Source organism: Schistocerca nitens, chromosome 10, assembly GCF_023898315.1.
Source record: "Schistocerca nitens isolate TAMUIC-IGC-003100 chromosome 10, iqSchNite1.1, whole genome shotgun sequence".
In the NCBI taxonomy this organism is placed as follows: domain Eukaryota; kingdom Metazoa; phylum Arthropoda; class Insecta; order Orthoptera; family Acrididae; genus Schistocerca; species Schistocerca nitens.
The window spans coordinates 110,615,198-110,639,724 of NC_064623.1; the positions used below are offsets into that span (position 1 = coordinate 110,615,198).

The 24,527-nt window shown below is 37.0% G+C and overlaps 1 protein-coding gene across 1 annotated transcript in view; it reads left to right on the plus strand.

The window, feature by feature from the left end:
- LOC126210459 (centrosomal protein of 164 kDa) overlaps nucleotides 1-24,527 on the plus strand; it is a 644,242-nt gene that overhangs the window by 511,450 nt on the left and 108,265 nt on the right. Inside the window, exons 13-14 of the mRNA XM_049939692.1 lie at nucleotides 2,390-2,523; nucleotides 16,507-16,729. Coding sequence (XP_049795649.1) covers nucleotides 2,390-2,523; nucleotides 16,507-16,729 — 357 coding nt within the window. The remainder of the gene's footprint in view (nucleotides 1-2,389; nucleotides 2,524-16,506; nucleotides 16,730-24,527) is intronic.

Consider the following 24,527-nt stretch of genomic DNA (forward strand, 5'->3'; position numbering starts at 1 on the left):
TCGTCTGTAAAGAATTCATGTTAATATTTTGCAGCAGTGGCTTATTAAACTGATACTTCGGTAATTTTCATATCTGTCAACACCTGCTTTCTTTGGGATTGGAATTATTATATTCTTCTTGAAGTCTGGGGCTATTTCGCCTGTCTCATACATCTTGCTCACCAGATGGTAGAGTTTTGTCAGGACTGGCTCTCCCAAGGCTGCCAGTAGTTCTAATGGAATGTTGTCTACTCCCGGGGCCTTGCTTCAGCTTTGGTCTTTCAGTGCTCTGTCAAACTCTTCACGCAGTATCATATCTCCCATTTCATCTTCATCTACATTCTCTTCCAGTTCTATAATATTGTCCTTAAGAACATCACCCTTGTATAGACCCTCTATATACTCCTTCCACCTTTCTGCTTTCCCTTCTTTGCTTAGAACTAGGTTTCCATCTGAGCTCTTGATATTCATGCGAGTGGTTCTCTTTTCTCCAAAGGTCTCTTTAATTTTCCTGTAGGCAATATCTATCTTACCCCTAGTCAGATAAGCCTCTACATCCTTACATTTGTACTCTAGCCATCCCTGCTTAGCCATTTTGCACTTCCTGTCGATCTCATTTTTGAGACGTTTGTATTCCTTTTTGGCTGCTTGATTTACTGAATTTTTATATTTTTTCCTTTCATTAATTAAATTCAATATCTTTTCTGTTACCCAAGGATTTCTATTAGTCCTCGTCTTTTTACCTATTTGATCCTCTGCTACCTTCACTATTTCGTCTCTCAAAGCTACCCATTCTTCTACTGTATTTCTTTCCCCCATTCTTGTCAAACATTCCCTAATGCTCTCCCTGAAGTTCTCTACAACCTCTGGTTCTTTCAGTTTATCCAGGTCCCATGTTCTTAAATTACCACCTTTTTGCAGTTTCTTCAGTTTTAATCTGCAGTTCATAACCAATAGATTGTTGTCAGAGTCCACATCTGTCCCTGTACAAGTCTTACAATTTAAAACCTCGTTCCTGAATCTCTGTCTTACCATTATATAATCTGTCTTAAACCTGTCAGTATCTCCGGGCTTCTTCCATGTGTACAACCTTCTGTTACGATTCTGGAACCAAGTGTTAGCTATGATTAAGCTATGCTGTGTGCAAAATTCTACCAGGCGGCTTCCTCTTTCATTTCTTCCCCCCAATCCATATTCACCTACTAAATTTCCTTCTCTCCCTTTTCCTACTATCGAATTCCAGTCATCCATGACTATTAAATTTTCATCTCCCTTCACTATCTGAATAATTTCTTTTATCTCATCATACATTTCATCAATCTCTTCTTCATCTGCGGAGCTAACAAATAAGTTAATGTGTTAAATATTTGACATTGAACATGTAAGCGAGAGAAAGGTTAGAGAAGGTCTGAAATTACAAATGGTTCAAATGGCTCTAAACTCTATGGGACTTAACATCTGAGATCATCAGTCCCCTAGACCTAGAACTACTTAAACCTAACTAACCTAAGGACATCACACACATCCACGCCCGAGGCAGGATTTGAACCTGCAACTGTAGCTGCAGCGTGGTTCCGGACTGAAGCGCGTAGAACTACTTGGCCGCAGTGGCCGGCTGAAATTACATTTAAATGTTTTCATTAGCTCCTGAAGTGCTCTCATGAAATACTGGATGAGTATAGTCTGGGAAATTTGCATTCCACTTTAAGAAAAACCTACTTTTTCTTTCATCTTATTGTTTATGATATGATTAACTATGTGTTTGACACTGATATGATTTTGCAGGTACATTCAGTGGTATAAATGGATACTCTCTGACAAATGTAGCGTGAGCAGTTAATAGTAAAGAAATAATAATTAAAATGTTTGCCTGATATAGAAGTACTATTGCAGGAACAGCGAAAATGTAGAAAGCGAAGAATTTTTTTCCTTTCATCGCTTTCTATGATGGTGGTGGTGAGGGAGGAGGGGGGGGGATGTGGGCCCTTCAGAGGAAAAGTTTTGTAAAGGTCTGAAATTGTGTGTGAAATTTGCTGCAAGTTGTTAAGTGCTCTCATTCTTAAATACTTAATAAATAGTCTGGGTATTTTTGAGCTGTGTGTTATACTGCCTTTCCTAAATGTAATACTGTTTTACACTTTTAACACAGGTTTGTACCTCTTAATCAGTAGATTATGAGAGCATGTAAAATTTTTGAATTCAGCCAATAATTATATGAAATATTGAAAATCAAAGTTTTGTTGCCCCTGGAAGGTGTTAGATAGGCAACCTGCAACTGGTTTAATACACTATGCACCTTCTTAGCCGTTTAGTAATGGTGGCACACTGATAATGCAGTAGTTCCGTTTGTGAATATTATTATATTGAATTAGGTAACATGGATTAAAACTCAATGTTTTGTTTCTGTTAGGAACAAAGACTTTCAGAGCTGGCTGAACGACTGGCACTAAAGGAAGAAGTGGAACGAGAGAGGATTATCAGTGAATCCCGGTGTCGACTGGATGCTATCAGGGTCAACACAGAGCAGCAGGAGCGTATTCTCAGGTAAAATGATGTGTAGTAATTATTTTACTTGTGGTTCACTACAACAACAGCTGAGAAGATTTTCAGTAGCTCTCAGATAACTCTATTGCCGGCAAAAAACCATTGAGTGCTGTGTGCTCAATATAATGAGTGTGCACTGTCATTGAAATTCAAACTATGATATTAGAGAAGGGAGAAAATTTTGCCATATGGCACATGAATGGCATCGATATTAATTGGAATTTGTTTTTGTTATTTTGGTTTGTTATTATTCAACAACAACAGCAGTAGCAGTAGCAGTAGTAGTAGTAGAAGTACTCATCTGTGGATCACTTTTACAAGGATATTGTATATGTTATGGTAAAATTGTTTTGCCTGCAGTTTCACCTGCATACACATACATCACATACATTTCACAAAATTTTCACGTATTTCACATGTATTTGTATACATATTTTGTCTGTATCTCTAATGAATTTTGCCCTGCAGTTTCATCTGAATTCTGAAGAAACTTGTAACACTGCCAGTAACTGACTCTCGAAACGTATCTGTGGTACTGAATTGTATGGCCTGATCTTTGGCCTCAAAATACAGTGTTGTTGATGTTTTGAACAACACAAATGAGAGAGATTGTGGTTCATAGTTTTAAAGCGTAGCATGTCAACTAATTGTAGGAAATAAATACCAACAGGCAATTTTTTGACAGTATTACGTGTCGCCCATTCTGATCCTCAGTCCCACCCCATCGGTAGTGGGGGTATCTCAGTCTTTTTTATGCAAATACTGAGTTATGTACTTACCAGATTTGGTTGAAATTGCTTCTTGCATTCCTGAGCTATGCTTTTTATGTTACAGTCTTTCAGCCAAAACACTCTGCCATAGGGGTGCTAGGAGTGTCTTACCATCCCAGTAAATTTTTCTAGGTACCAAGCCATATGTGTTCTAGTTATATCAGGCATTACAGAGACATGCTGTTTTATCACCATCTTTACACCACATTAAATTGTTTCCTGAGTATCTCTGTGATGTATTTGCTGGGTAATGGCAATAATGTTAGATGGAGGTAAGGCTTCTAGCATCAAAATGCCTTTTTTCTGTTACCTGTGCCTTGACTTGAAAATCTCTGTCTCTCTCTCTCTCTCTCTCTCTCTCTCTCTCTCTCCAAATCAACATTGAGCTATACCATGTACGCCTTTATCACTGGCTTCTCCTCTTTTTTGGCGTGTTGCTGGGTGCTGAAAATTCGCCAATATTCTACTTCTGTCCACACTACTAAATGAAAGAATTTTCTTCTTTCATAAACCTCATATTATACCAACTTTTTACACTCAGGAAACAGATTCAAAAATGCTCTGTCTGCAATTATACATTGAACTTCTATTGTTCCGTAACCTCTTTTGGGCATTGTCACAGCAATTTTCTTCCATGGAGGTTGGTGCAAGTTTTAGGGGGTGTCCACTGCACAGAGAAAACATTGAGAACAGCAAGTGTGGTAAAATGTGAGCCGCCGCCTGCAGTGCCCTGCCCAATAGCGCTCCTGTCTCCATTGCTGTTCAGTTAACATGCACTTACAGAGAAACCCCATGCTCAACAAGCATGTCCTACCTTCAGAACTACATTAAACAAATTTTCTTCAGCAGCTGACAAACATTTTTCAATGGTCGTAAATACATTGTGTAACACATAATTTTATATGTCCCATACCTCCAACTCTTGGGGTGAAACATCATTCTGACTATCACCAGTAAGTCTACCAATCCCATACTATGAATCTGATACTGATATTGGTTGTTATCCAATACTTTTACATGTCACATCTTGTTACCCCAATCCTCACTCCTAAGTGTGGTTAGATATGTTACTCCCACTTTTTGTATGAATAATTGTACAAATAATGAGTGATGTATATACAAAATTTGTTTTAAATTCCTCCAGATGTTCCTGAATGAGCTTCTTGTCACCCCCTTATCATCTCCACCTCTATTGATGGTGGGTGGTTCTTTCCCCTATAGAAACCTTCAGGGGCATGAGCACAGCAATTCATCAAAGTTTCATTATAATTGGACAAATGGTTTATAAACCCACAGGAGACAAACAAACAAATATTCGGTTTTATATAGTACTTTTCTGTTCAATAAATATAGAATTTCTATGAGGGATCTTGTGATCACACAACTTGCACACTATGCATGCAGCTACTGGTGACTTTGTTAAAATACTCAAAATCTTTTGTACATAATTGCTCTCAGATATCTTCAAATCTTATCGAACCCTGACTACTTGGTATCTGGATCTTAATAGAGTAGTTTTTGCCACAGATTTGTCTTCACTTCTGATGCTTGCCTGTACCACATGAGGCTACTTCTCTTAAATTAATGGTGAATGCTGTCACTCCCATCTGTTACCTTACATATTCATTGTACATACGGTACATCCTTGTACCTCCCATTGAACAACACAACATTTTCATTTTGTACAATAATGTAAGTGAAATGTTAACTCAATTTGTGAAATAGTTTGGTTTATACAACTTCTCAAAGCAGTTGTCTCATATGTTGTAATGTTTTTGTGTCTGTTATTCACAAAGTTCGGATTTTATCTTGAGCAGTGAATGCTAAATATTATACTAATCACTTTTTGTCAACTGTGACTGTGTCAGTGTATGGCCTTCTTCTCTGAATTTGGCAGATTCTGCCGGAAGATGAGAATTCAGCACAGTAATCATTTTTGTAAATAAACGTGCCCCTCTTCATAAAGACATATGCAGTGTTTCCTTCAAGTATAATACAATAGTCTTCTCATGACAACAGATGATTCTGCAAGAACATTCCCAAGGATTTTCTTACTCAGAATGTGAATTTCACTGTCAACTTGACAGTTCTCAGTACTAATTACAGCACAATTTTCTTTTTTCTTCCAAAGCCTTCTTCTGGTGCAATGGTTAGCGCACTGGACTCGCATTCAGGAGGATGATGGTTCAAACCTGCATCCAGCCACCCTGATTTAGGTTTTCTGTGATTTCCCTAAATCACATCAGGCAAGTGCTGGGATGATTCCTTTTAAAGGGCACGGCCAATTTCCTTCCCCTTTCTACCCTAATCTGAGCTTGTGCTCCATCCCTAATGACCTCATTGTCAACGGGACACTATTCTTTATATGTGAAAATCTTTTTATTGTGCCTATCTGCGACTCAGCATCTCTGCTATGTAGTGTCTATATAGTGTCAGACAGTTGGTATGCTGGGTGAGGGAATTATCATCATGACAGATGCTCTGTCTTTGGGTGGCCAGACTACATGGGAGTGAGTTTTAGTGTGGCAGCTATAAAAATGCAAGGACTTCTGATGACTGGGCCTGGATAAGGTAGCTGAGCCAGTGTGTATGTATGTCTGTATGTATGTATGTATGTATGTACATATATGTGAGTATATGTGCCCAACAACTGTGAAGAAGGATTCATTCAAAAGCTATCAATGTTTGCAACCTTGCTTGTGTGTCTATCAGTGACTCAGCTGCTGGGGTATATGTTGAGTTTCTGCCTTTACTCTTTCCATTATTTATATTCTATCAGGGACTTCCCTTTATTGTATCCATGTTGTTTCATAATGTCCTCATATGTGGACTGTGTGTGTAATGTACTGCTTTTCAATGGCAGTGCTCTGTCTCATTATACTATACCCTAAGAAGTCACAGGTCATTGTGGTGTAACACTGAAAGTAGATAAGTAGACATTTTTGTGAAATAGTTTCTCCATTACTTGATGGTATCCAATTAATGTATCATAAAAACAGTAAAACGTCTTGGCATAATCTTGGATAAGCATCTAAATTGGAAAGAGCAAACTGTTGCAGCATGCCTATATGCAGTCCAGAAATGTGGAAAAATATATGTACCTCATATTAAACAAACTGTAAAGAAGACACATTAAGTTTCAGACAGGCAGAATTAAAAGACACTTACATAAAGCTTTCAGCCACAGCCTTCATCAGCAGAAGAGAGAGACATACCATTCACACACACAAGTAAAATGTGTTCTGGCCCAAGATGCTGGAGTTGGCGGTTCTGTGTGTGTCAGGTGTGCTTGTTTGTGTGTGAATGATGTGTGTGTCTCTCATTTACTGGTGACAGCTATAGCTGAAAGGTTTATGTAAGTGCCTTTTAATTGTGCATGTTGAAATATACTATCCCGGCTGAGACACAAGTTGAAATATGGTCACTACTTTTTTTTATTTACTTAAATTTGGCATATTTTGTGACAGTACCTTTTCCATTAGATGTTTACAAGGCGATATTGGTCTTGGCTTCAGTTGTCTAATGGAAGTATGATTCCACAATGCATCTTTGTCGGCTGCAGAAATGACCTGGTTCAATGTGTTTGGCTCATTTTTGTTGCTTCAAATACCATTTCTTCGAATGTAGTTTCTTCTTATATTTTGTATAAAAAAATAGTAACATAATTCAAAATTATTTATGACGGTGACCTGCACATTGTTCTATCGTCAACACACACCAAGGGTTAACTGCCGACTGACTATAGTCAAAGACGACTCCAGTGTCAAAGACATTTTACACAACACACAAGCTTCCACTTGTTATCAGTCTCTTTGCTATTCTTCGACACATTTACTAATAGTAATCAATATGCTTTCACTCAAAAAAATATAAATAAATTAACATATAATAAGGCAAATTATAATAAAAAAAATTCTGACAAAAAATATAAGAAAACATTCACAATTTGGTATCAACAACTCTGGTAAAAAAAATAACAGATCTCCCAGATCCATTACAACTGCTCCCCTGGGCTTTTGTTGTTATGGACATATACAACAAAATCCCGACCACTCTCAGTAATGGATCTGTATTACACAATTAGTACATTAATGATGCAGTCTGATAACCTCTTTCAAATTTGGACTCTTTGAATCTGTGGATTTGTTACTGGCTGTTGTTGCAATGATTCTTCCCCATCAATCTCATACACAAAAAATTCAAGTAAAGAAATTACTTGACATGACAAATATACATGGTATAAAACACATGAGAAATATTCTAACATACAGCATACAGATTGAAAATAATAGAAAGGTAAAACTCATTTCCTAGAATAAGATTAAAATTTTTTTATATATATTAATGTTAATTTCATTATGCTTACATATTGTACAGTAAAAATGATACTGGACATATATAGTGTAGTGTTTTTTTCCTATATATTTGCCTTTTATATATTTTTACTTCTGATTTTCTTTTTTGAATTTTTTTACTCATTTTTTTGTATATTTTTTTTGCTTATGATTTTCTTTTTAAAAAATTTTTTTGTATTATTTTTTTACTCATGTTTTTTTGTATATTTTTTTTGCTTATGATTTTCTTCTTTTAGTACAACTAAAGATACATCAGTATTATCTAAATTTTTTGCAATTATTTATGTACACTTGCCTCTCTACTACAATATTACTACAAGTCACATTCTGGTGAAGAGTACTTTTGCTCCCCACAACATCAGTATAAACAACAATAAATTGCTCAAATATCATGAGGCTTTATCTAAAATTGTTTTTGAAACTTATACCTCTGCATGCATGTCCTCACATGCATGCCTTCACCCACAGGGAAGACTTAGCTTCCAAAAAATTAGAAAAATTCAGAAATGCTCACTAAGGAGACTTTTTTTTTGTAAAAAAGTAAAAATAAATCTTTCTCTCATTCTTTGTTACAACTGTGTTTTTTCATCAGTTTCAATTAACATGTGACTTCAAATTATTAATTTATACAAGCAAATATACATACTTGGTTGAACAGGTAGTTTTGTTCTAACAAGCATATTCCAGTGGAGGACTTTTGTTTTAGATGATAATAGGTTATTTAAATTTTGAAATTATGATTTCTGTTTATATAGTTTCAAAGAGACAACATTCCTGAGAAATAATTTCTTTGACTTAGGATACACCAAACGATAAGCATCAGGGTGTGGATTTTCTATGACTTCAAAAGGTCCAATATAGGTATCAAAGAATTTTTTAATTTCTGAAGTTAACATTTTTGATTTTTCATGAGATTTGACCAGAACAAGATCCCCAATTTTGAAAGTGGTTAATTTTACCCTATTGTTATGTCTTTTATTCCTCTTTTCCCCTTGTTTCCTCATAGTTTCCCTGTCAATATCTTCTCTCTCTTGCATAGTTAAAGGTGTACATTTAGGAAATTCAATAAGTTCTGATATAAGATTTGGAGGTCTAATATTAAACATAATCTCATATGGTGAAAATCCTGTGGAACTATGTTGTAGGCTATTCATAATATCTTCAAAATTTCGAATGTGCTCAAACCAGGTTGAATGTTTATGGCTACAATAGGTTCTACAAAGTCTCCCAATTTCCCTCATATATCTTTCTGCAGGATTGGTGGATGGAGAATAAACAGATATAAGTATATGCTTCAATTTTGATCTTTCAATAAATTTTTTCCAAATTTTAGAGGTGAACTGTGAACCATTATCTGATAATATAGCTTTTGGTTTACCCACCTGTGCGAAATAATCTCTTTCAATTTTTATTATAATTTCATGGCTAGTAGCTTTTTTCACTGGATATAGTTTAATTAATTTTGAAAATACATCTACCATAACAAATATGTAACAGTGACCACCTTTACTCTAAAGGTTTTTCCGGAATAATGTTTTGCATCTCTCCACCACATCTTTGATTGCTCACTTTAACTCTCTGACATTTGTCACAGGTTGCCAATTCTTTTCTTACCTTCTTTCCAATATTGTAAAAATAAACATTTTCTTGTATCTTTTGAATGCACTTCTGTATCCCACAATGACCAAAACTTTCATGTATGTAAATGATCAGCTTATCGGCATCTGCCTCTGGCCAACACAATTTCCAATTATCAGAATCTACATCTGTTCTCCGAAATAAAATCCCCTTATGTAATTTGTAAAATGTATCAAGTTTCTCATACCCCTTCTTGCCTAAACATTCTTTAATTAATTTCCAACTCTGATACAAATTTTGATTTTTTCTAATTTTGTTACACATAGCTCTAATTGTTTTCTCATTTTCCACCCCTTTCAAGTATCTAATTTTAAATTGCTTTTCCTCCTCTTGCTCAAAAATCTCCTTTTCTCCCCCAATTGGTAACCTTGAAAGTGAATCAGCTACTACATTCTCAGAACCTTTTATGTGTTTGATTTCAAAGTCAAACTGTTGCAGAAATATTGCCCATCTGGTCAATCTACTGTGGTATAATTTGCACTCTTGTAAGTAACTCAAAGCTTTGTGATCCGAAAACACTATGGTTTTATGTCCAATAAGGTAAATTCTAAATTTTGTAAAAGCCCAATGAATTGCCAAAAGTTCCTTCTCTGTGACTGTATAATTTTTTTCATGTTTGAGCAACATTCTGCTTGCAAATGCTATGGTACAATATATCTTAACTCCATTCTCTACTCTTTCTTGAAATAACTCTGCTCCAAGCCCATAATTACTGTTATCAGTGTTCAAACAAAATGGTAAATTAAAATCAGGTCTGTGTAATAGGTGTTGCTTCCTCAACTCTTGTTTAATTTTATCAAACTCTTTCTGACAACTTTTATCCCAAACCCAAACAGTGTTTTTCTTAAGTAACTGACTTAAACATGGTGCATTCAGACTCTGATCACTTATATGTTTTCGGTAATAACCGCATAACCCAAAGAACGACTTTAATTGATTTTTAGTCTTAGGAATAAGAATTTCTGAAATTGCTTTAATTTTTTCTGGATCTGCCAAAATTCACTTGTCTGTGACAACATGACCCAAAAATTTTAATTCAGAAACTGCAAATTTACATTACTCTAATTTCAATGTCATCCCCCCTTTTCTAAGTTTTTCACAAACTGACTTCAAAATCGAAAAATGTTCCTCCCAATTTTGCCCTGTAACCAAAATGTCATCTACATAAATTATCAGTTTAGACGCAAGTTCTTGCCCCAGTACGTGATCCAAAGCTCTTATAAATTCAGAAACAGAAGAATTTAACCCAAATGATGCACTGATACTCCTTTCTATTATATTACATCCTTCCATCTTTTTCAGCTCTTTCTCAACAGCATGTCTTTTTGATATTGCAATACTGTATGGTTTTATGAAAAATGGTTCATGAGGTTTTACCTGTAGCTCACACTGATAACCCTTTACCCTACCAGGTAGGTCACTGAAAACATCACTGTATTCCCACAGCAGATTTTCTGTTGTTTTTGCTCCCCAGATAAATTTTGTGTTTCTGAAATTTTCAGATTTACTAAATTCCCAAATTCAACTTCATCAGTATCAAATCTATGAGTTTCAATATTCTCCAATCTATTTTCTTTTAGTAAATTGATACTGTCAAAATTTCCATTACTCTGATCACCAAGTGTGTTCACAAAATTTGTCTGAATGTATTCCCTTTCACTAGTTTCTATCAAAAGTTTTCTTCCAACCCAATCAAATGCTGTATTTACTTTTACTATCCAATTCATACCCAAAAGAAAATCTTCATTAAATTCCTGAATTACAAAACATCCATGTGTGAACAACTTGCCTTCAATTAAAAATGTCACTAAAGCCTGGCTTTTTACCAATTTACTGCTCTTCCCAGTAGCACCTTTTATCTTTACCCCAACAACTGGCATTTCAACAAAACCTTTCCCCACTTTCAATTTCTTGCTTAACCTTTCAGATATTCCCGAGATCTCACTTCCTGTATCAATTAAACATTTACCAATCCATGACCCAATTTGAACTTTTATATAAGGACTGCAAATTTGATCACTTTTCTCAGAACCTGTATCCTCATGTAATAAATCACTTTCAATTTCCCCAAACCTATACTTATCAGAATCATATGGTATATCATTACATGTATTATTTGTCACAGTTATAAAATTTGCACAAGATACAAAATTGTCATTAGTACTCTCTATTATCTCAAATAGCCAAGAATTTTCATCCAAATCACATTGTATACTATTGAAGTACTTATCCTTCAGCATTTCAAAAATAAAATATCTCATCTTTTTCCACCACTCAGGACATACAGTTTCACATACATTAATAAGCATCTTTCTAAAGTTCTTGTCAAAAGAAATAGTTTCTCTGTTCAGCCATAGATTATTAAGAAATGTGTGTGTGTCATTAGTATCTGTAAAAGTTTCACTTAGGCTAGAAGTTATACATGTGTCGTCATTATTTGTGTAGTCAGATTCTAAGTCCAGCTTGTGAGCCTTATTCATCCTGGTAACATCCCTGGGAATTTCTATAACATTTTCACTATTTAATCCATTTTCAACCATGTGTATACCCAACTCCCTATTAAAACTAATGAAACACCTTTCCTCAACATCATCATCAATACCATTACTATCATAATCAACTTTATCATCAACATCATTATCATTATACATATTCAGGTCATGTTGTTGTTGTTGTGGTCTTCAGTCCTGAGACTGGTTTGATGCAGCTCTCCATGCTACTCTATCCTGTGCAAGCTTCTTCATCTCCCAGTACCTACTGCAACCTACATCCTTCTGAATCTGCTTAGTGTATTCATCTCTTGGTCTCCCCCTACGATTTTTACCCTCCACCCTGCCCTCCAATACTAAATTGGTGATCCCTTGATGCCTCAGAACATGTCCTACCAACCGATCCCTTCTTCTGGTCAAGTTGTGCCACAAACTCCTCTTCTCCCCAATCCTATTCAGTACCTCCTCATTAGTTATGTGATCTACCCATCTAATCTTCAGCATTCTTCTGTAGCACCACATTTCGAAAGCTTCTATTCTCTTCTTGTCCAAACTATTTACCGTCCATGTTTCACTTCCATACATGGCTACACTCCATACAAATACTTTCAGAAATGACTTCCTGACACTTAAATCTATACTCGATGTTAACAAATTTCTCTTCTTCAGAAACGCTTTCCTTGCCATTGCCAGTCTACATTTTATATCCTCTCTACTTCGACCATCATCAGTTATTTTGCTCCCCAAATAGCAAAACTCCTTTACTACTTTAAGTGTCTCATTTCCTAATCTAATACCCTCAACATCACCCGACTTAATTCGACTACATTCCATTATCCTCATTTTGCTTTTGTTGATGTTCATCTTATATCCTCCCTTCAAGACACCATCCATTCCGTTCAACTGCTCTTCCAAGTCCTTTGCTGTCTCTGACAGAATTACAATGTCATCGGCAAACCTCAAAGTTTTTATTTCTTCTCCATGGATTTTAATACCTACTCCGAATTTTTCTTTTGTTTCCTTTACTGCTTGCTCAATATACAGATTGAATAACATCGGGGAGAGGCTACAACCCTGTCTTACTCCCTTCCCAACCACTGCTTCCCTTTCATGTCCCTCGACTCTTATAACTGCCATCTGGTTTCTGTACAAATTGTAAGTAGCCTTTCGCTCCCTGTATTTTACCCCTGCCACCTTTAGAATTTGAAAGAGAGTATTCCAGTTAACATTGTCAAAAGCTTTCTCTAAGTCTACAAATGCTAGAAACGTAGGTTTGCCTTTCCTTAATCTTTCTTCTAAGATAAGTCGTAAGGTCAGTATTGCCTCACGTGTTCCAGTATTTCTACGGAATCCAAACTGATCTTCCCCGAGGTCGGCTTCTACTAGTTTTTCCATTCGTCTGTAAAGAATTCGCGTTAGTATTTTGCAGCCGTGGCTTATTAAACTGATAGTTCGGTAATTTCCACATCTGTCAACACCTGCTTTCTTTGGGATTGGAATTATTATATTCTTCTTGAAGTCTGAGGGTATTTCGCCTGTTTCATACATCTTGCTCACCAGATGGTAGAGTTTTGTCAGGACTGGCTCTCCCAAGGCCGCCATTATTTCCAATGGAATGTTGTCTACTCCGGGGGCCTTGTTTCAATTCAGGTCTTTCAGTGCTCTGTCAAACTCTTCACGCAGTATCGTATCTCCCATTTCATCTTCATCTACATCCTCTTCCATTTCCATAATATTGTCCTCAAGTACATCGCCCTTGTATAGACCCTCTATATACTCCTTCCACCTTTCTGCTTTCCCTTCTTTGCTTAGAACTGGGTTTCCATCTGAGCTCTTGATGTTCATACAAGTGGTTCTCTTATCTCCAAAGGTCTCTTTAATTTTCCTGCAGGCAGTATCTATCTTACCCCTAGTAAGATAAGCCTCTACATCCTTACATTTGTCCTCTAGCCATCCCTGCTTAGCCATTTTGCACTTCCTGTCGATCTCATTTTTGAGACGTTTGTATTCCTTTTTGCCTGCTTCATTTACTGCATTTTTATGTTTTCTCCTTTCATCAATTAAATTCAATATTTCTTCTGTTACCCAAGGATTTCTACTAGCCCTCGTCTTTTTACCTACTTGATCCTCTGTTGCCTTCACTACTTCATCCCTCAAAGCTACCCATTCTTCTTCTACTGTATTTCTTTCCCCCATTCCTGTCAATTGTTCCCTTATGCTCTCCCTGAAACTCTGTACAACCTCTGGTTCTTTCAGTTTATCCAGGTCCCATCTCCTTAAATTCCCACCTTTTTGCAGTTTCTTCAGTTTTAATCTACAGGTCATAACCAATAGATTGTGGTCAGAGTCCACATCTGCCCCTGGAAATGTCTTACAATTTAAAACCTGGTTCCTAAATCTCTGTCTTACCATTATATAATCTATCTGATACCTTTTAGTATCTCCAGGGTTCTTCCATGTATACAACCTTCTTTCATGATTCTTAAACCAAGTGTTAGCTATGATTAAGTTGTGCTCTGTGCAAAATTCTACCAGGCGGCTTCCTCTTTCATTTCTTGGCCCCAATCCATATTCACCTACTACGTTTTCTTCTCTCCCTTTTCCTACACTCGAATTCCAGTCACCCATGACTATTAAATTTTTGTCTCCCTTCACTATCTGAATAATTTCTTTTATTTCATCATACATTTCTTCAATTTCTTCATCATCTGCAGAGCTAGTTGGCATATAAACTTGTACTACTGTAGTAGGTGTGGGCTTCGTATCTATCTTGGCCACAATAATGCGTTCACTATGCTGTTTGTAGTAGGTCATAACACATTCAAATTATCCCCCAAAATATAATTTCCCCTTTCTAAAGTTACCAGATCCCTTTCACCAATATTTTCATTCTCACAGCATGCATTCTCTCTTTCATTCACACACGTCTCTGAACTACTACAAATTACATCATCTGACAAAGTGTTGCATCTTGATAAGTAGCAATGTGTCTTTTTCTACATTGTTGATATTCCTATGTACAGTTCCCGTTGTTTGATCAAATTAGACAAAGATTAGTCCACTTTTTTTCTGCTGTCAAAACTTTACTACTGTGATGTAGTTCATCACACCCCAGGTAGTGAAAATTCCATGAAATTGAGCTAGCTATGAGCTTCTTTTGTAAGATACATTTGTCACATTTGGTTTTTTCAATGTGTGAGTCCCACCTATGCTTTTTTAGGGTGGATGTGACCAGAAAAGTGACATGATTTTTACATTCTCTGTTTACTTAATTGTGAATGGTGTCCTCAACACCTCTTCTCCTCACATATCAGATACCTACGATCATTGCATAACTGCTATACCAGATTAGATACATTCAGCATCTTGGCTGTACCTTTGCTTAATGCTAAATCATTCTCCATATCCTTCTCTGTTTTAACCAAATGATTGTGGAGCAAATTATGCTGTAACCTGTCTCTTATTCAAAACTACTCGGCATTTGAGAGGAGATAAACCTTTATCTTTTATCATTGGCATAGTATCCCTCCCCACATACATCAGCTGCTTTCTTTCAGTCCAACACGGAACTGGTATCTCTGTCACATTGTAAACTGTCCATGCTCTTCTCACCCCTTCTGTTTTTGTTTACTCCCTTCCATCTAATTTGCTAATTGTCCTCTATTAGTTCTCACTCTTCTTGTGACAGTGTACGGCAGCTGGCGAGACTTATTGGAATTGGGGTGATTTACTTATAAGAGAAAATCAACAGATAAAACAAACACACCTGTCAGGTAAGAATGGAAGGTCACAAGAGTGTGTACAGATGGTTAATCGCAGAAAACTGTGTGCATGGTAGCTGACTCAAATGCTTACTCCTGCTATGAAACAGAGAAGATTGCAACCCCAAAAACAAGAGAGTGCCAATCGAATTCTGCTACAAAGGATTACCAATGCTAAAAAAATTCAAGATGGTGCCATCAGCTGGCAAAGTCATGGTTGTCGTGTTCTGGGATGTCCAAGACACCACCATAAACACTTGAAAGACCCTCAGAAAACTTAAAGTACAAATTCGAAGGGTTTGTCCACAGCTGGAGTACTCTCTCCACCAGCACGACAATTCCAGGCCAGACACGAGCACTGCAACATCTGCAGCAATCCGATGCCTCAGGTTCACTGTCGTCAATCATCCTCTGTACACTCACACTTGCCCCACCCTATTTTCATCTGCTCCCAAAACTTAAAGAACACCTTTGAGAAGTTTATTTTGATAGTGATGAAGCGGTGCAAACAGAGGTGAGGTGGTGGCTCTGTCGACAAAGTCAAACATTCTACAGTGATGGTATCAACAAACTGGCCTCTCATTGGGAGAAATGTGATCATCACTAGGGTGACTGTGTTGAGAAGAAATATGTAGACATTAAGAATAAAAAGACAGAAATGTGCACTGTGTTGAGAAGAAATATGTAGACATTAAGAATACATTGGTTTTATTCAAAAAGCTTCATGAGTTTTCACATAAAAAGTGGCATTACTTTTTAGTATACCCTGCATATGCATATGTGCGTTTGTGTGTGTGTGTGTGTGTGTGTGTGTGTGTGTGTGCACGTGCTATTATTGTTCATTATCATCATTATTACATATTCCTCATATATTATAAAAGTTATAATATTCACTCAATGATGATGCCTGGTTATATTTTTAAGACAGAAATAAATTCATAAATAGATAAATATTGTTACTGAACTTTAGGGCAGAGTGCGAAGTGAGGCTGCAGCAGCTAGAAGCAGACTGCAGGGCACGGCTGGAGGCATCGCAGCGGGCGCGCGCCGAGGAGATGGCGAGGATAGAGGCGGAGGATGAGGCACAGCTGCGGGAGGCGCGCGCACGGCTGGCTGCCAAGCAGGCGGAGCTGCAGCGGCAGGTGGACGCTGCAATCGCCGAGAGGGAGGCCCTCCTGGCCAAGCACAGAAAGGTATGTGGATGGCACCACTTTGTCACCTCACTGTATACAGATCAAAGTCACTGACTTAGAACATGAGGCTTGTTATGAATGTACAGAAAAACTGCCTGCTAAGTTACTTTACAGTACTTCTTAATACACCATATATCCTTTGAACAAAAAATATCCCCAATGATTGGAAGAAAGCATAGGCACATCCATCTGCAATAAGGGTAACAGAAGTGATCCATAGAACTATCATCCAATCTCATTTGCAGCTGTGAGAACCCTAGAACATACTATGAGCTCAAACACTGTGAGGTATCTCGATCAGAATGACCTCCTCCATGCCGACCGACCCAGATTCTGAAAACAGTGACCGTGTGAAACCCAACTTGCACTTCTCTCACATGACATCCTGAAAGACACTGATTGAGGCAATCAGGTGAATGCAGGATTCCTCAGTTTCAGAAAAGTATTTGACTTGATACTGCTCTACACTTGTTATCAAAAGTATGATTCTATGCGGTACTGAGGGAAATTTGTGACTGCATTGAGGATTTCTTGATACAGAGAGGATGGACCTATAATCTCAGAAGGAGTCTTTGACAAAAAAGAAATATATTGAGATATGTCCCAGCAAAGTGTGTTGGAACCATTGCTGCTCATGTTGTATATTAGTAAACTCGTAGGTAATGTTATAGTAAACTCTGATTCTTTGTAAGTAGTTATGTATAATGAAGCATTGTCTGAAAAATGATGCACAAATATCCATCCGTATCTTGATAAGATTAACAGTCGTGGAAAGAATGCCAACTTGCTGTGAATGTTCAAAAATATAAAATTTTGCACTTCACAAAACAAAAAATGTAATATCCTATGAGTACAACATCAACAAGTCACAACTGCAGTTGGTCAACTCATATAAATACCTGAGTGTAACAGTTTGTAGGGATATGAAGAAGAATTACCACATATGCTCAGTCATAGATAAAGCTGTTGTGAGACTTCAGTTTGTTTGTGGAATACCTTAGAAAACTGGGAAAACACTATTATTTTGCTTACATGTAACCCATTGTAAAATACTCCTGAAGAGTGGGCGAGCCCTACCAGATAGGATTAACAGGGGATACCGAACGTATACAAAAAAGGACAAGGCAAAATCCTACAAGTTTGTTTGCCTAGCAGAAAAGCAACACAAAAATATTGAAAAGCCAAAACTGGCAGATTCCATTAATCCCACAAAATCCTACTTATTAAGTTTTGAGCACCAGCAGTAAGTTGAGAGTCTAGATCTATTCTTTATCTCACATGTATCTCTCCCATAGGAATCGTGAAAACAGGATTAGACTAATTACAGCATGCACAAAGGACTTAACAGTCATTCTGCCTGTCCTCCATAAGGAAAGAAACTCTAATGTGTTTACTACACTAAGTACCCTCTGCTATGCACTTCACAGCTGTTTGTGGAATATGTACATAAATGTAGAGGTAGAAGAGATCAAATAATTGAACTATGCTTTACATAATATTAAAAATTCTTAACCTATAATGCCCAGCACAAATTGTGTGTTTCAGAATAGGGCTATCATCTCTTATGTGTAGTAGTATTATTTTATGTGTGTGTGTGTGTGTGTGTGTGTTTGTGTGTGTGTGTGTGTTTAGGAGAGGGAGGAGAGAGTCATTGAAATAGTTAAGCTTAAAACTGTAATTGCTTGTAAAATGAAAGAGAAACCCTTAATGAATCATCTAAATGGTCAGTGTTTTGCCATATTTTCTGCTGAGAGTATGTATTATAATACAATAATTTGTTCCATACCATAGTGAGAGGTCACAATTATAAACTATGGAAAATGCAGATAACTAACTATTATCGAGTAGGAGTACTTCTGTACAGTGATGGTAGTGGTGTGTACATGTTTGCAACTTGTCTTGAAAATGGGGAGCTGAACAGTTTATTGGTGGAAATAAATGTTCTGATTCATTTTGGCACAAACACTGTAAGGTTCTGTATCAAAAACAATAGCGTGTGGAGTCATGTAAGAAAATGTTTAAGAAGTGCATTTGATTGTAATGTTTGTTGGTTGATTGCAGCCACTTTCAGCATACTTGCAGATGTTGGCAATCTTTATTGCCTTTCATGGCTTCTCAAGCTCCAGATCTGTCTCCCACTTAACAACTGTGTGTGTCCAGAAAGTAATATTTTTGTGAAAATTTTTCATGTAGCTGTGAGCTCATCATTGCACATAGAAGTCAGTTTTTTTTTTTTTACAAAAAATTATGTATATGGATCCGTATTTGAACATGAATATTGTATATCAGCATTTAATATTGAGGCTTTCATTCTTTTTATGCTAATTTTGATAGGGAATATAGTATTTTGTCAACTTTCTCTCAGTGCCGTACTTAAAGTCAGTGATCGTTGTATTGTGAAGAATGTCCCGTTTGAAATGTTGATGTCGTACTCTACTTATATTACATTTGAGTGACCACATTCTAATATACTACATGGCAACTCAAAAGATTTTATTTGCAGCCTTAAAAACTACTAAAGTAAAACTTGTTCTCACACACAGTCAAAAATGGTTGAGAAAAATTTAAAATTTTCACCTGGAAATCTCATGACTTTTGATGAAACAAAACTGCCATCCTGTTGTAGGTTTTGCTTTGGACGGCATTTTAGTATTGTATTGTTATTCATGGCCACATATTGTGAAGTATAGGTGTAGAGCTTTGATCTCTGAGTGGGAAACATGAAGTGGTTTTCGTTTTGAAACTGTACACACACTGAAAATTTTTCCCACTAATGAAGCAGAATTTTGATACAGGGTCCTTCAGAGACACTCCTACTACTTCACAATTTAATGAATATTTATTGTGATAATTCACACAGCTGTTATTTAAAGTTTTTAGAAAATGTATCAAATATTCCATATTTTTTAAAAGATTTGTTGCGACTACCAAAACTAAATTCAATTTCTGCCCAAAGCCCTCCAGCATGTCAGGTTTAACCATTATTAACCAATAAATCTGTTGTAAATGGAAATTTATTACACCATTGTTTACCCATGTATGGCACAGAAACAAATATCAATGAACTGATAATTCTAAACAGCTGAGCAACTGTCATTTTACAATATGAGCCCAGATTCGCTCACATATGTGCAGCCAGGTTATTGCCATGTCGCCACTGTAAGAAAAGCTGAGACAATTTAAGGGAGCAAGCCTCGCAAGTCCAAAGAGTATAAGCAGAGTTGTCTGTTTAAGATAATGAGACAATATTAGAGAAGGAAAGTTGCCACTCACCATGTAGTGGAGATGCTGAGTCGCAATAGGCACAACAAAAAGATTCACACAATTATAGCTTTCGGCCAGTAAGGCCTTTGTCAGCAATAGACACACATAAGCACACGCACGCGCGCACACACACTCATGCAAACGCAACTTGCACACACGTCTGCAGTCTCAGACAACTGAAACCACACTGTGAGCAGCAGCACCAGTGCATGATGGGAGTGGCGACTGGGTGGGGGTATGGAAGAGGCTGGGGCGGGGAGGGAGAAGGGATAGTATGGTGGGGGTGGTGGACCGTGAAGTGCTGCAGTTTAGATGGAGGGCAGGAGAGAAGGTGGGGAGGGGGGTAAGTAGTGGAAAGGAGAGCAATAAAAAAAATTAAAAGACTGGGTGTGGCAGTGAAATGGCGCCTGTGTAGGGCTGGAATGAGAACAGGGAGGGGGCTGGATGGGTGAGAACAGTGACTAAAGAAGGCTGGGGCGAGGAGGGGTATGGGAATGTAGGATGTACTGCAGGGATTTCCCTGCAGTGCATCCTATGAAGATAGTGGAGAACACTATTACAGCAGAACTTCTGAAACTGTCTCAACCAGAAATAAAAAAAAGAGCTAAAATTAATCTTCGAGAAAATCTGGAAAACAAAAAAATCCCAAGAGAGTGGAAGGTAGCCTTGATATATCCACTAGACAAGAGAGGCAATAAACATGATGTTAACAACTACAGTGGAATTTTGTTGCTATCAGAAACATTATGGACAGTCATTTAGGTAAATGTCAAGGTGGTTTTAGGAAGGGCAGACCATGTTCTGAACAAAAATTTATTCTAAAGTCAATCATTCAATACAAATTACTGAATTCAAAAGATATTTTAGTAATGTGACTCAACTGTTCACTCTTATTATAATTTTTTAAGTTGCTGAGTTCAATTTTTATATGAAGGAAAAGTAAGCCATGTGAAAATGTCATACCTACAGGACAAAGCATAAATGCTTTTACAATGATGCACTGAGTTTTGATTTTTTTAAGTTCAGTGTTGTAACAAAACTCTATTCAGTGAGCGGATAGCTAGAAAACTAAAACTGCTAAACTGTATTGTAAGTTTTTTTTTAAATTTATTTTTGCTAAAATTAGGTATCGGCATCTCTTAACGGTATCAAATACTTTTCATACTCACTTCTATATAGCCTGTTGTGTATTTCTTCTATTAGGTTTCAAGTGATAAAAAGTCCCACTTAACCCAGCATGCAAGTGGAGTGTTACATAAGGCAAATTTTGAATGAACATAAAAATTGAATCAAGTGCTTTTAACAAAGACATCTGATGAATCCATCAAAAAGAACCAATTCTGCAGTGACTTGTCATGCTATTGTGCCAACAAACACCCCTCTTCGAAAACTAGAAAATCCTAATTTGAAAGTTTTCTTGAGAAGTACTGCCACCAGTCTGTTCCTGTAGAGTCAATACTGTAAAAAAATTACGTGGATTCATCTTACACTGATAAGCTGCACAGAATCCTAGAAGATATTGGGGACTCACTCTTGCATATGCATTTCTGTTGATGAAACTACTGATAGTCTTGGCAAGTACCTTGCAAATATGAGAATGGGAAGTTAGATTTTTTGTATTTCTTCAAAACAGTTCCCTGAGACTAACCAGCAAGCAACTGCATACTTTGTCAACAATGGGCTGAAGGTGCTATATCCAAATATCATGGATGAAAACAAGATGCTTCTGCCCTTCACAGATGCCACTGCTTGTAAGATGGAGTGTTCAAATTGCTTAAAGTATTCTACTCTTTGGTGCTGAATGTAACATGTATAGCACATGGTATCAATGGTATAGCAGAACAAGTAAGGTTAGAATTCCGTAAAGTAAATAAACTGATCTCCACAGTAAAGTAAGTCTTTGTTCAGGCATCATCGAGGATACAGGCATTCAAAGAACAACTTCTAGTTGTGTCCTTGCCATGTGAACCTGTTGTTACCCACTGGAGCACTTGGTTAGCAGCAACGGAATACTACAGCATATATCTCTCAGCAGTCCAGGAGATAATTTAAAATCTATCTGAGCATGTTCTCTATGTAACTTCAGCAAAACAATTAAAGATCCCTCATTCCAATGGGACTTGGTTTATATTAGAACCAACTACACATTTATGGCAAGAATCATTTTCAAATTAGAAGGCTCAGGGAGACCTATCTATGAGAACATCTATTTACTAGAGGAAGTTAAAAAGAAATTAATAAAGTGCCAGGTTAAGTGGGAGAAAAAGTATGGGCAAAAATGCAAAAGGTTTTTGCAGAAGAACACTGGCCAAAGGACTTGTGTGCAGCAGCACACATACTTAGAGGAAAATCCAGCTCCCCTAATTGCAGCATTCCTGTCCAACATGTAGTGAAAGGGAAGCATGCCCATCACGTCTGTTCATGTAGAAGGTTCTTTTTTAGCATATAAATTAATACTGACTGACAAATTTACTGTGAAGCCAGCTATGGTATAAATTTTTGAAACCACTGGTTTATCTGATATTTATTGAATTACATATTACACGTATGTCAACATATGGCTGTACACTTTTCATATCACATTTTATCTTGGAAAAACTAAAAAAGTTTGGGATTAGTTTGAACATTAAAGAGACACAATGTTTGCTGTGTTGTACTACAGAGCATATTTTCGTTTCCATTGTTTTTAATGAATAATAGTCTGCTCATATGTTGACACTGTGTGTTTTACATTATGTTTAGTTTCTCTGCATAACACTTTTTAGGGCCTATTTTAGATTTTATATAGCCTACAAGAGGTACTGAAAGAGCCTATTTTAGGTGCCTACAATGCATTTTTATGACCTAAAAAATCTGCAGTCTAGTAATGATGAAATTTATTGAAACATATAAAAAGTATCGGAAGTAATGAGATGAAGAAGAAATATTCTTTGGACATTTACATCAAATGCAAGACAGTAGATTCAGCAAAAAGATGTTCAAATATTTGTGGGATGTGAAGTAAACAAGAAGTTGGGTCCAAGAAATAAAAAAGGATTTAGAAAAGAATAATATAAAAGCTGAAGGAACAACTGACAGAAATGCGTTTAGGGGAAAAGTATTGAATATGGAAGGATGCCAAGGTGAGAGAGTGAAAAAAAACTGGTACGAAGTGGTCAGAAGACAGGAAGAAAAATAAAGTGAACACATGAAAGAGTGCTGGAAGAAAAGAAGAGAACAAGAAATAAGCATGTCCTTGCATTGATACAATGGAGGAACCAGTCACCCGAGCACCACTTTTCTGGATGTTTTCTTCTTACGTTCGCTCTCAACTGCTTCAGCACATCACGATAGAACAATGCATTTATGCAGTGACGAGGAGGGATGACCTCATTCTGGACAGTTACTCCCATGTCAAAGAAACAGATGAGAACCAATTTCACATTACTCTTCACTTGCCAGGCTTTCTTGACATAATGTGATGACGGACTCTTTTATTGTGATAACTGCTTCAAAGGAAAGCCTGGTTCACTTTTAAGATTTTCGTGAATTTCTCTGGAGACTTGCATGCGATACTGCTCATCACTGAGAATTCGCAGGACAAATGTTGCAGCAATTCAGCAAGTGCTCAGATTGTCAGACAAAATCCTCTGACATGTCCCACAACACAACCCCACGATATATCCTATGTCTTGGGTATCTGCCTCATATCTTCCCGCACCTTATTCTGAACAGCAGAAACATTTTTCAGGAGTAATGCTGTCAACAGCAGTCCTAAATGGGGATCATCATCGAATGGCATTCTGCCACCTTGAAAAAGTTCAAAACCATCATGAGTTTGACTGTGAAGAAAACTGTTGCTGCAAATGCTCATTTTAACATGTTATGTGTTTCTGCAGAGGTTTTTCTGAGTCTGAAACAAAAGTATATGCATACATATTGCTCCTGGACACCCATCATCATCAGTTTTACAAAACATGTAACACACAAAACTAGGCACAAGCATCTAGAACACTGACTCATGAAGGCTGTATGAGGTACCACATGCCAGCATTTTGTTGCTGCCTTAACCTGAAGCACTCTTGCCTTCCTGTATCCTTTCAACTGTCTTACCAAGCCAGTTACCGTGGGGCCTACAGTTTAATTGGACTCTGCAACTTGGCATTTTTTCCATTAACTACTCATTGCAAGAGATGATAAGCTACAGATACATATTCCAGGACTGGCTGAGAACTGAACCACAAACCTTTGGATATGTACTCTGACACTTCACCACCGTACTGATAAACAACAATGCAAGAATTAAAATATAGATAAAGTGACTCGTACAGAGTTTTGTGCTTAAAAGTTAAGTCAGGTGGATGAAGACAAGTAAGTTGTTGGAAACATAATGTTCAGGGATGTGTCAACCCTCCACTTAAGTAGCAAAATACACTTAATGGTTTGATTTGGCATAGTGAAAATTCATAGCAATCTTCTGTAAACATTTGTGACAGTGAAATACTTATCGTATTTTGTTGCTTACGTGATTAGGAAGTTTGCGACGCTTTATTTT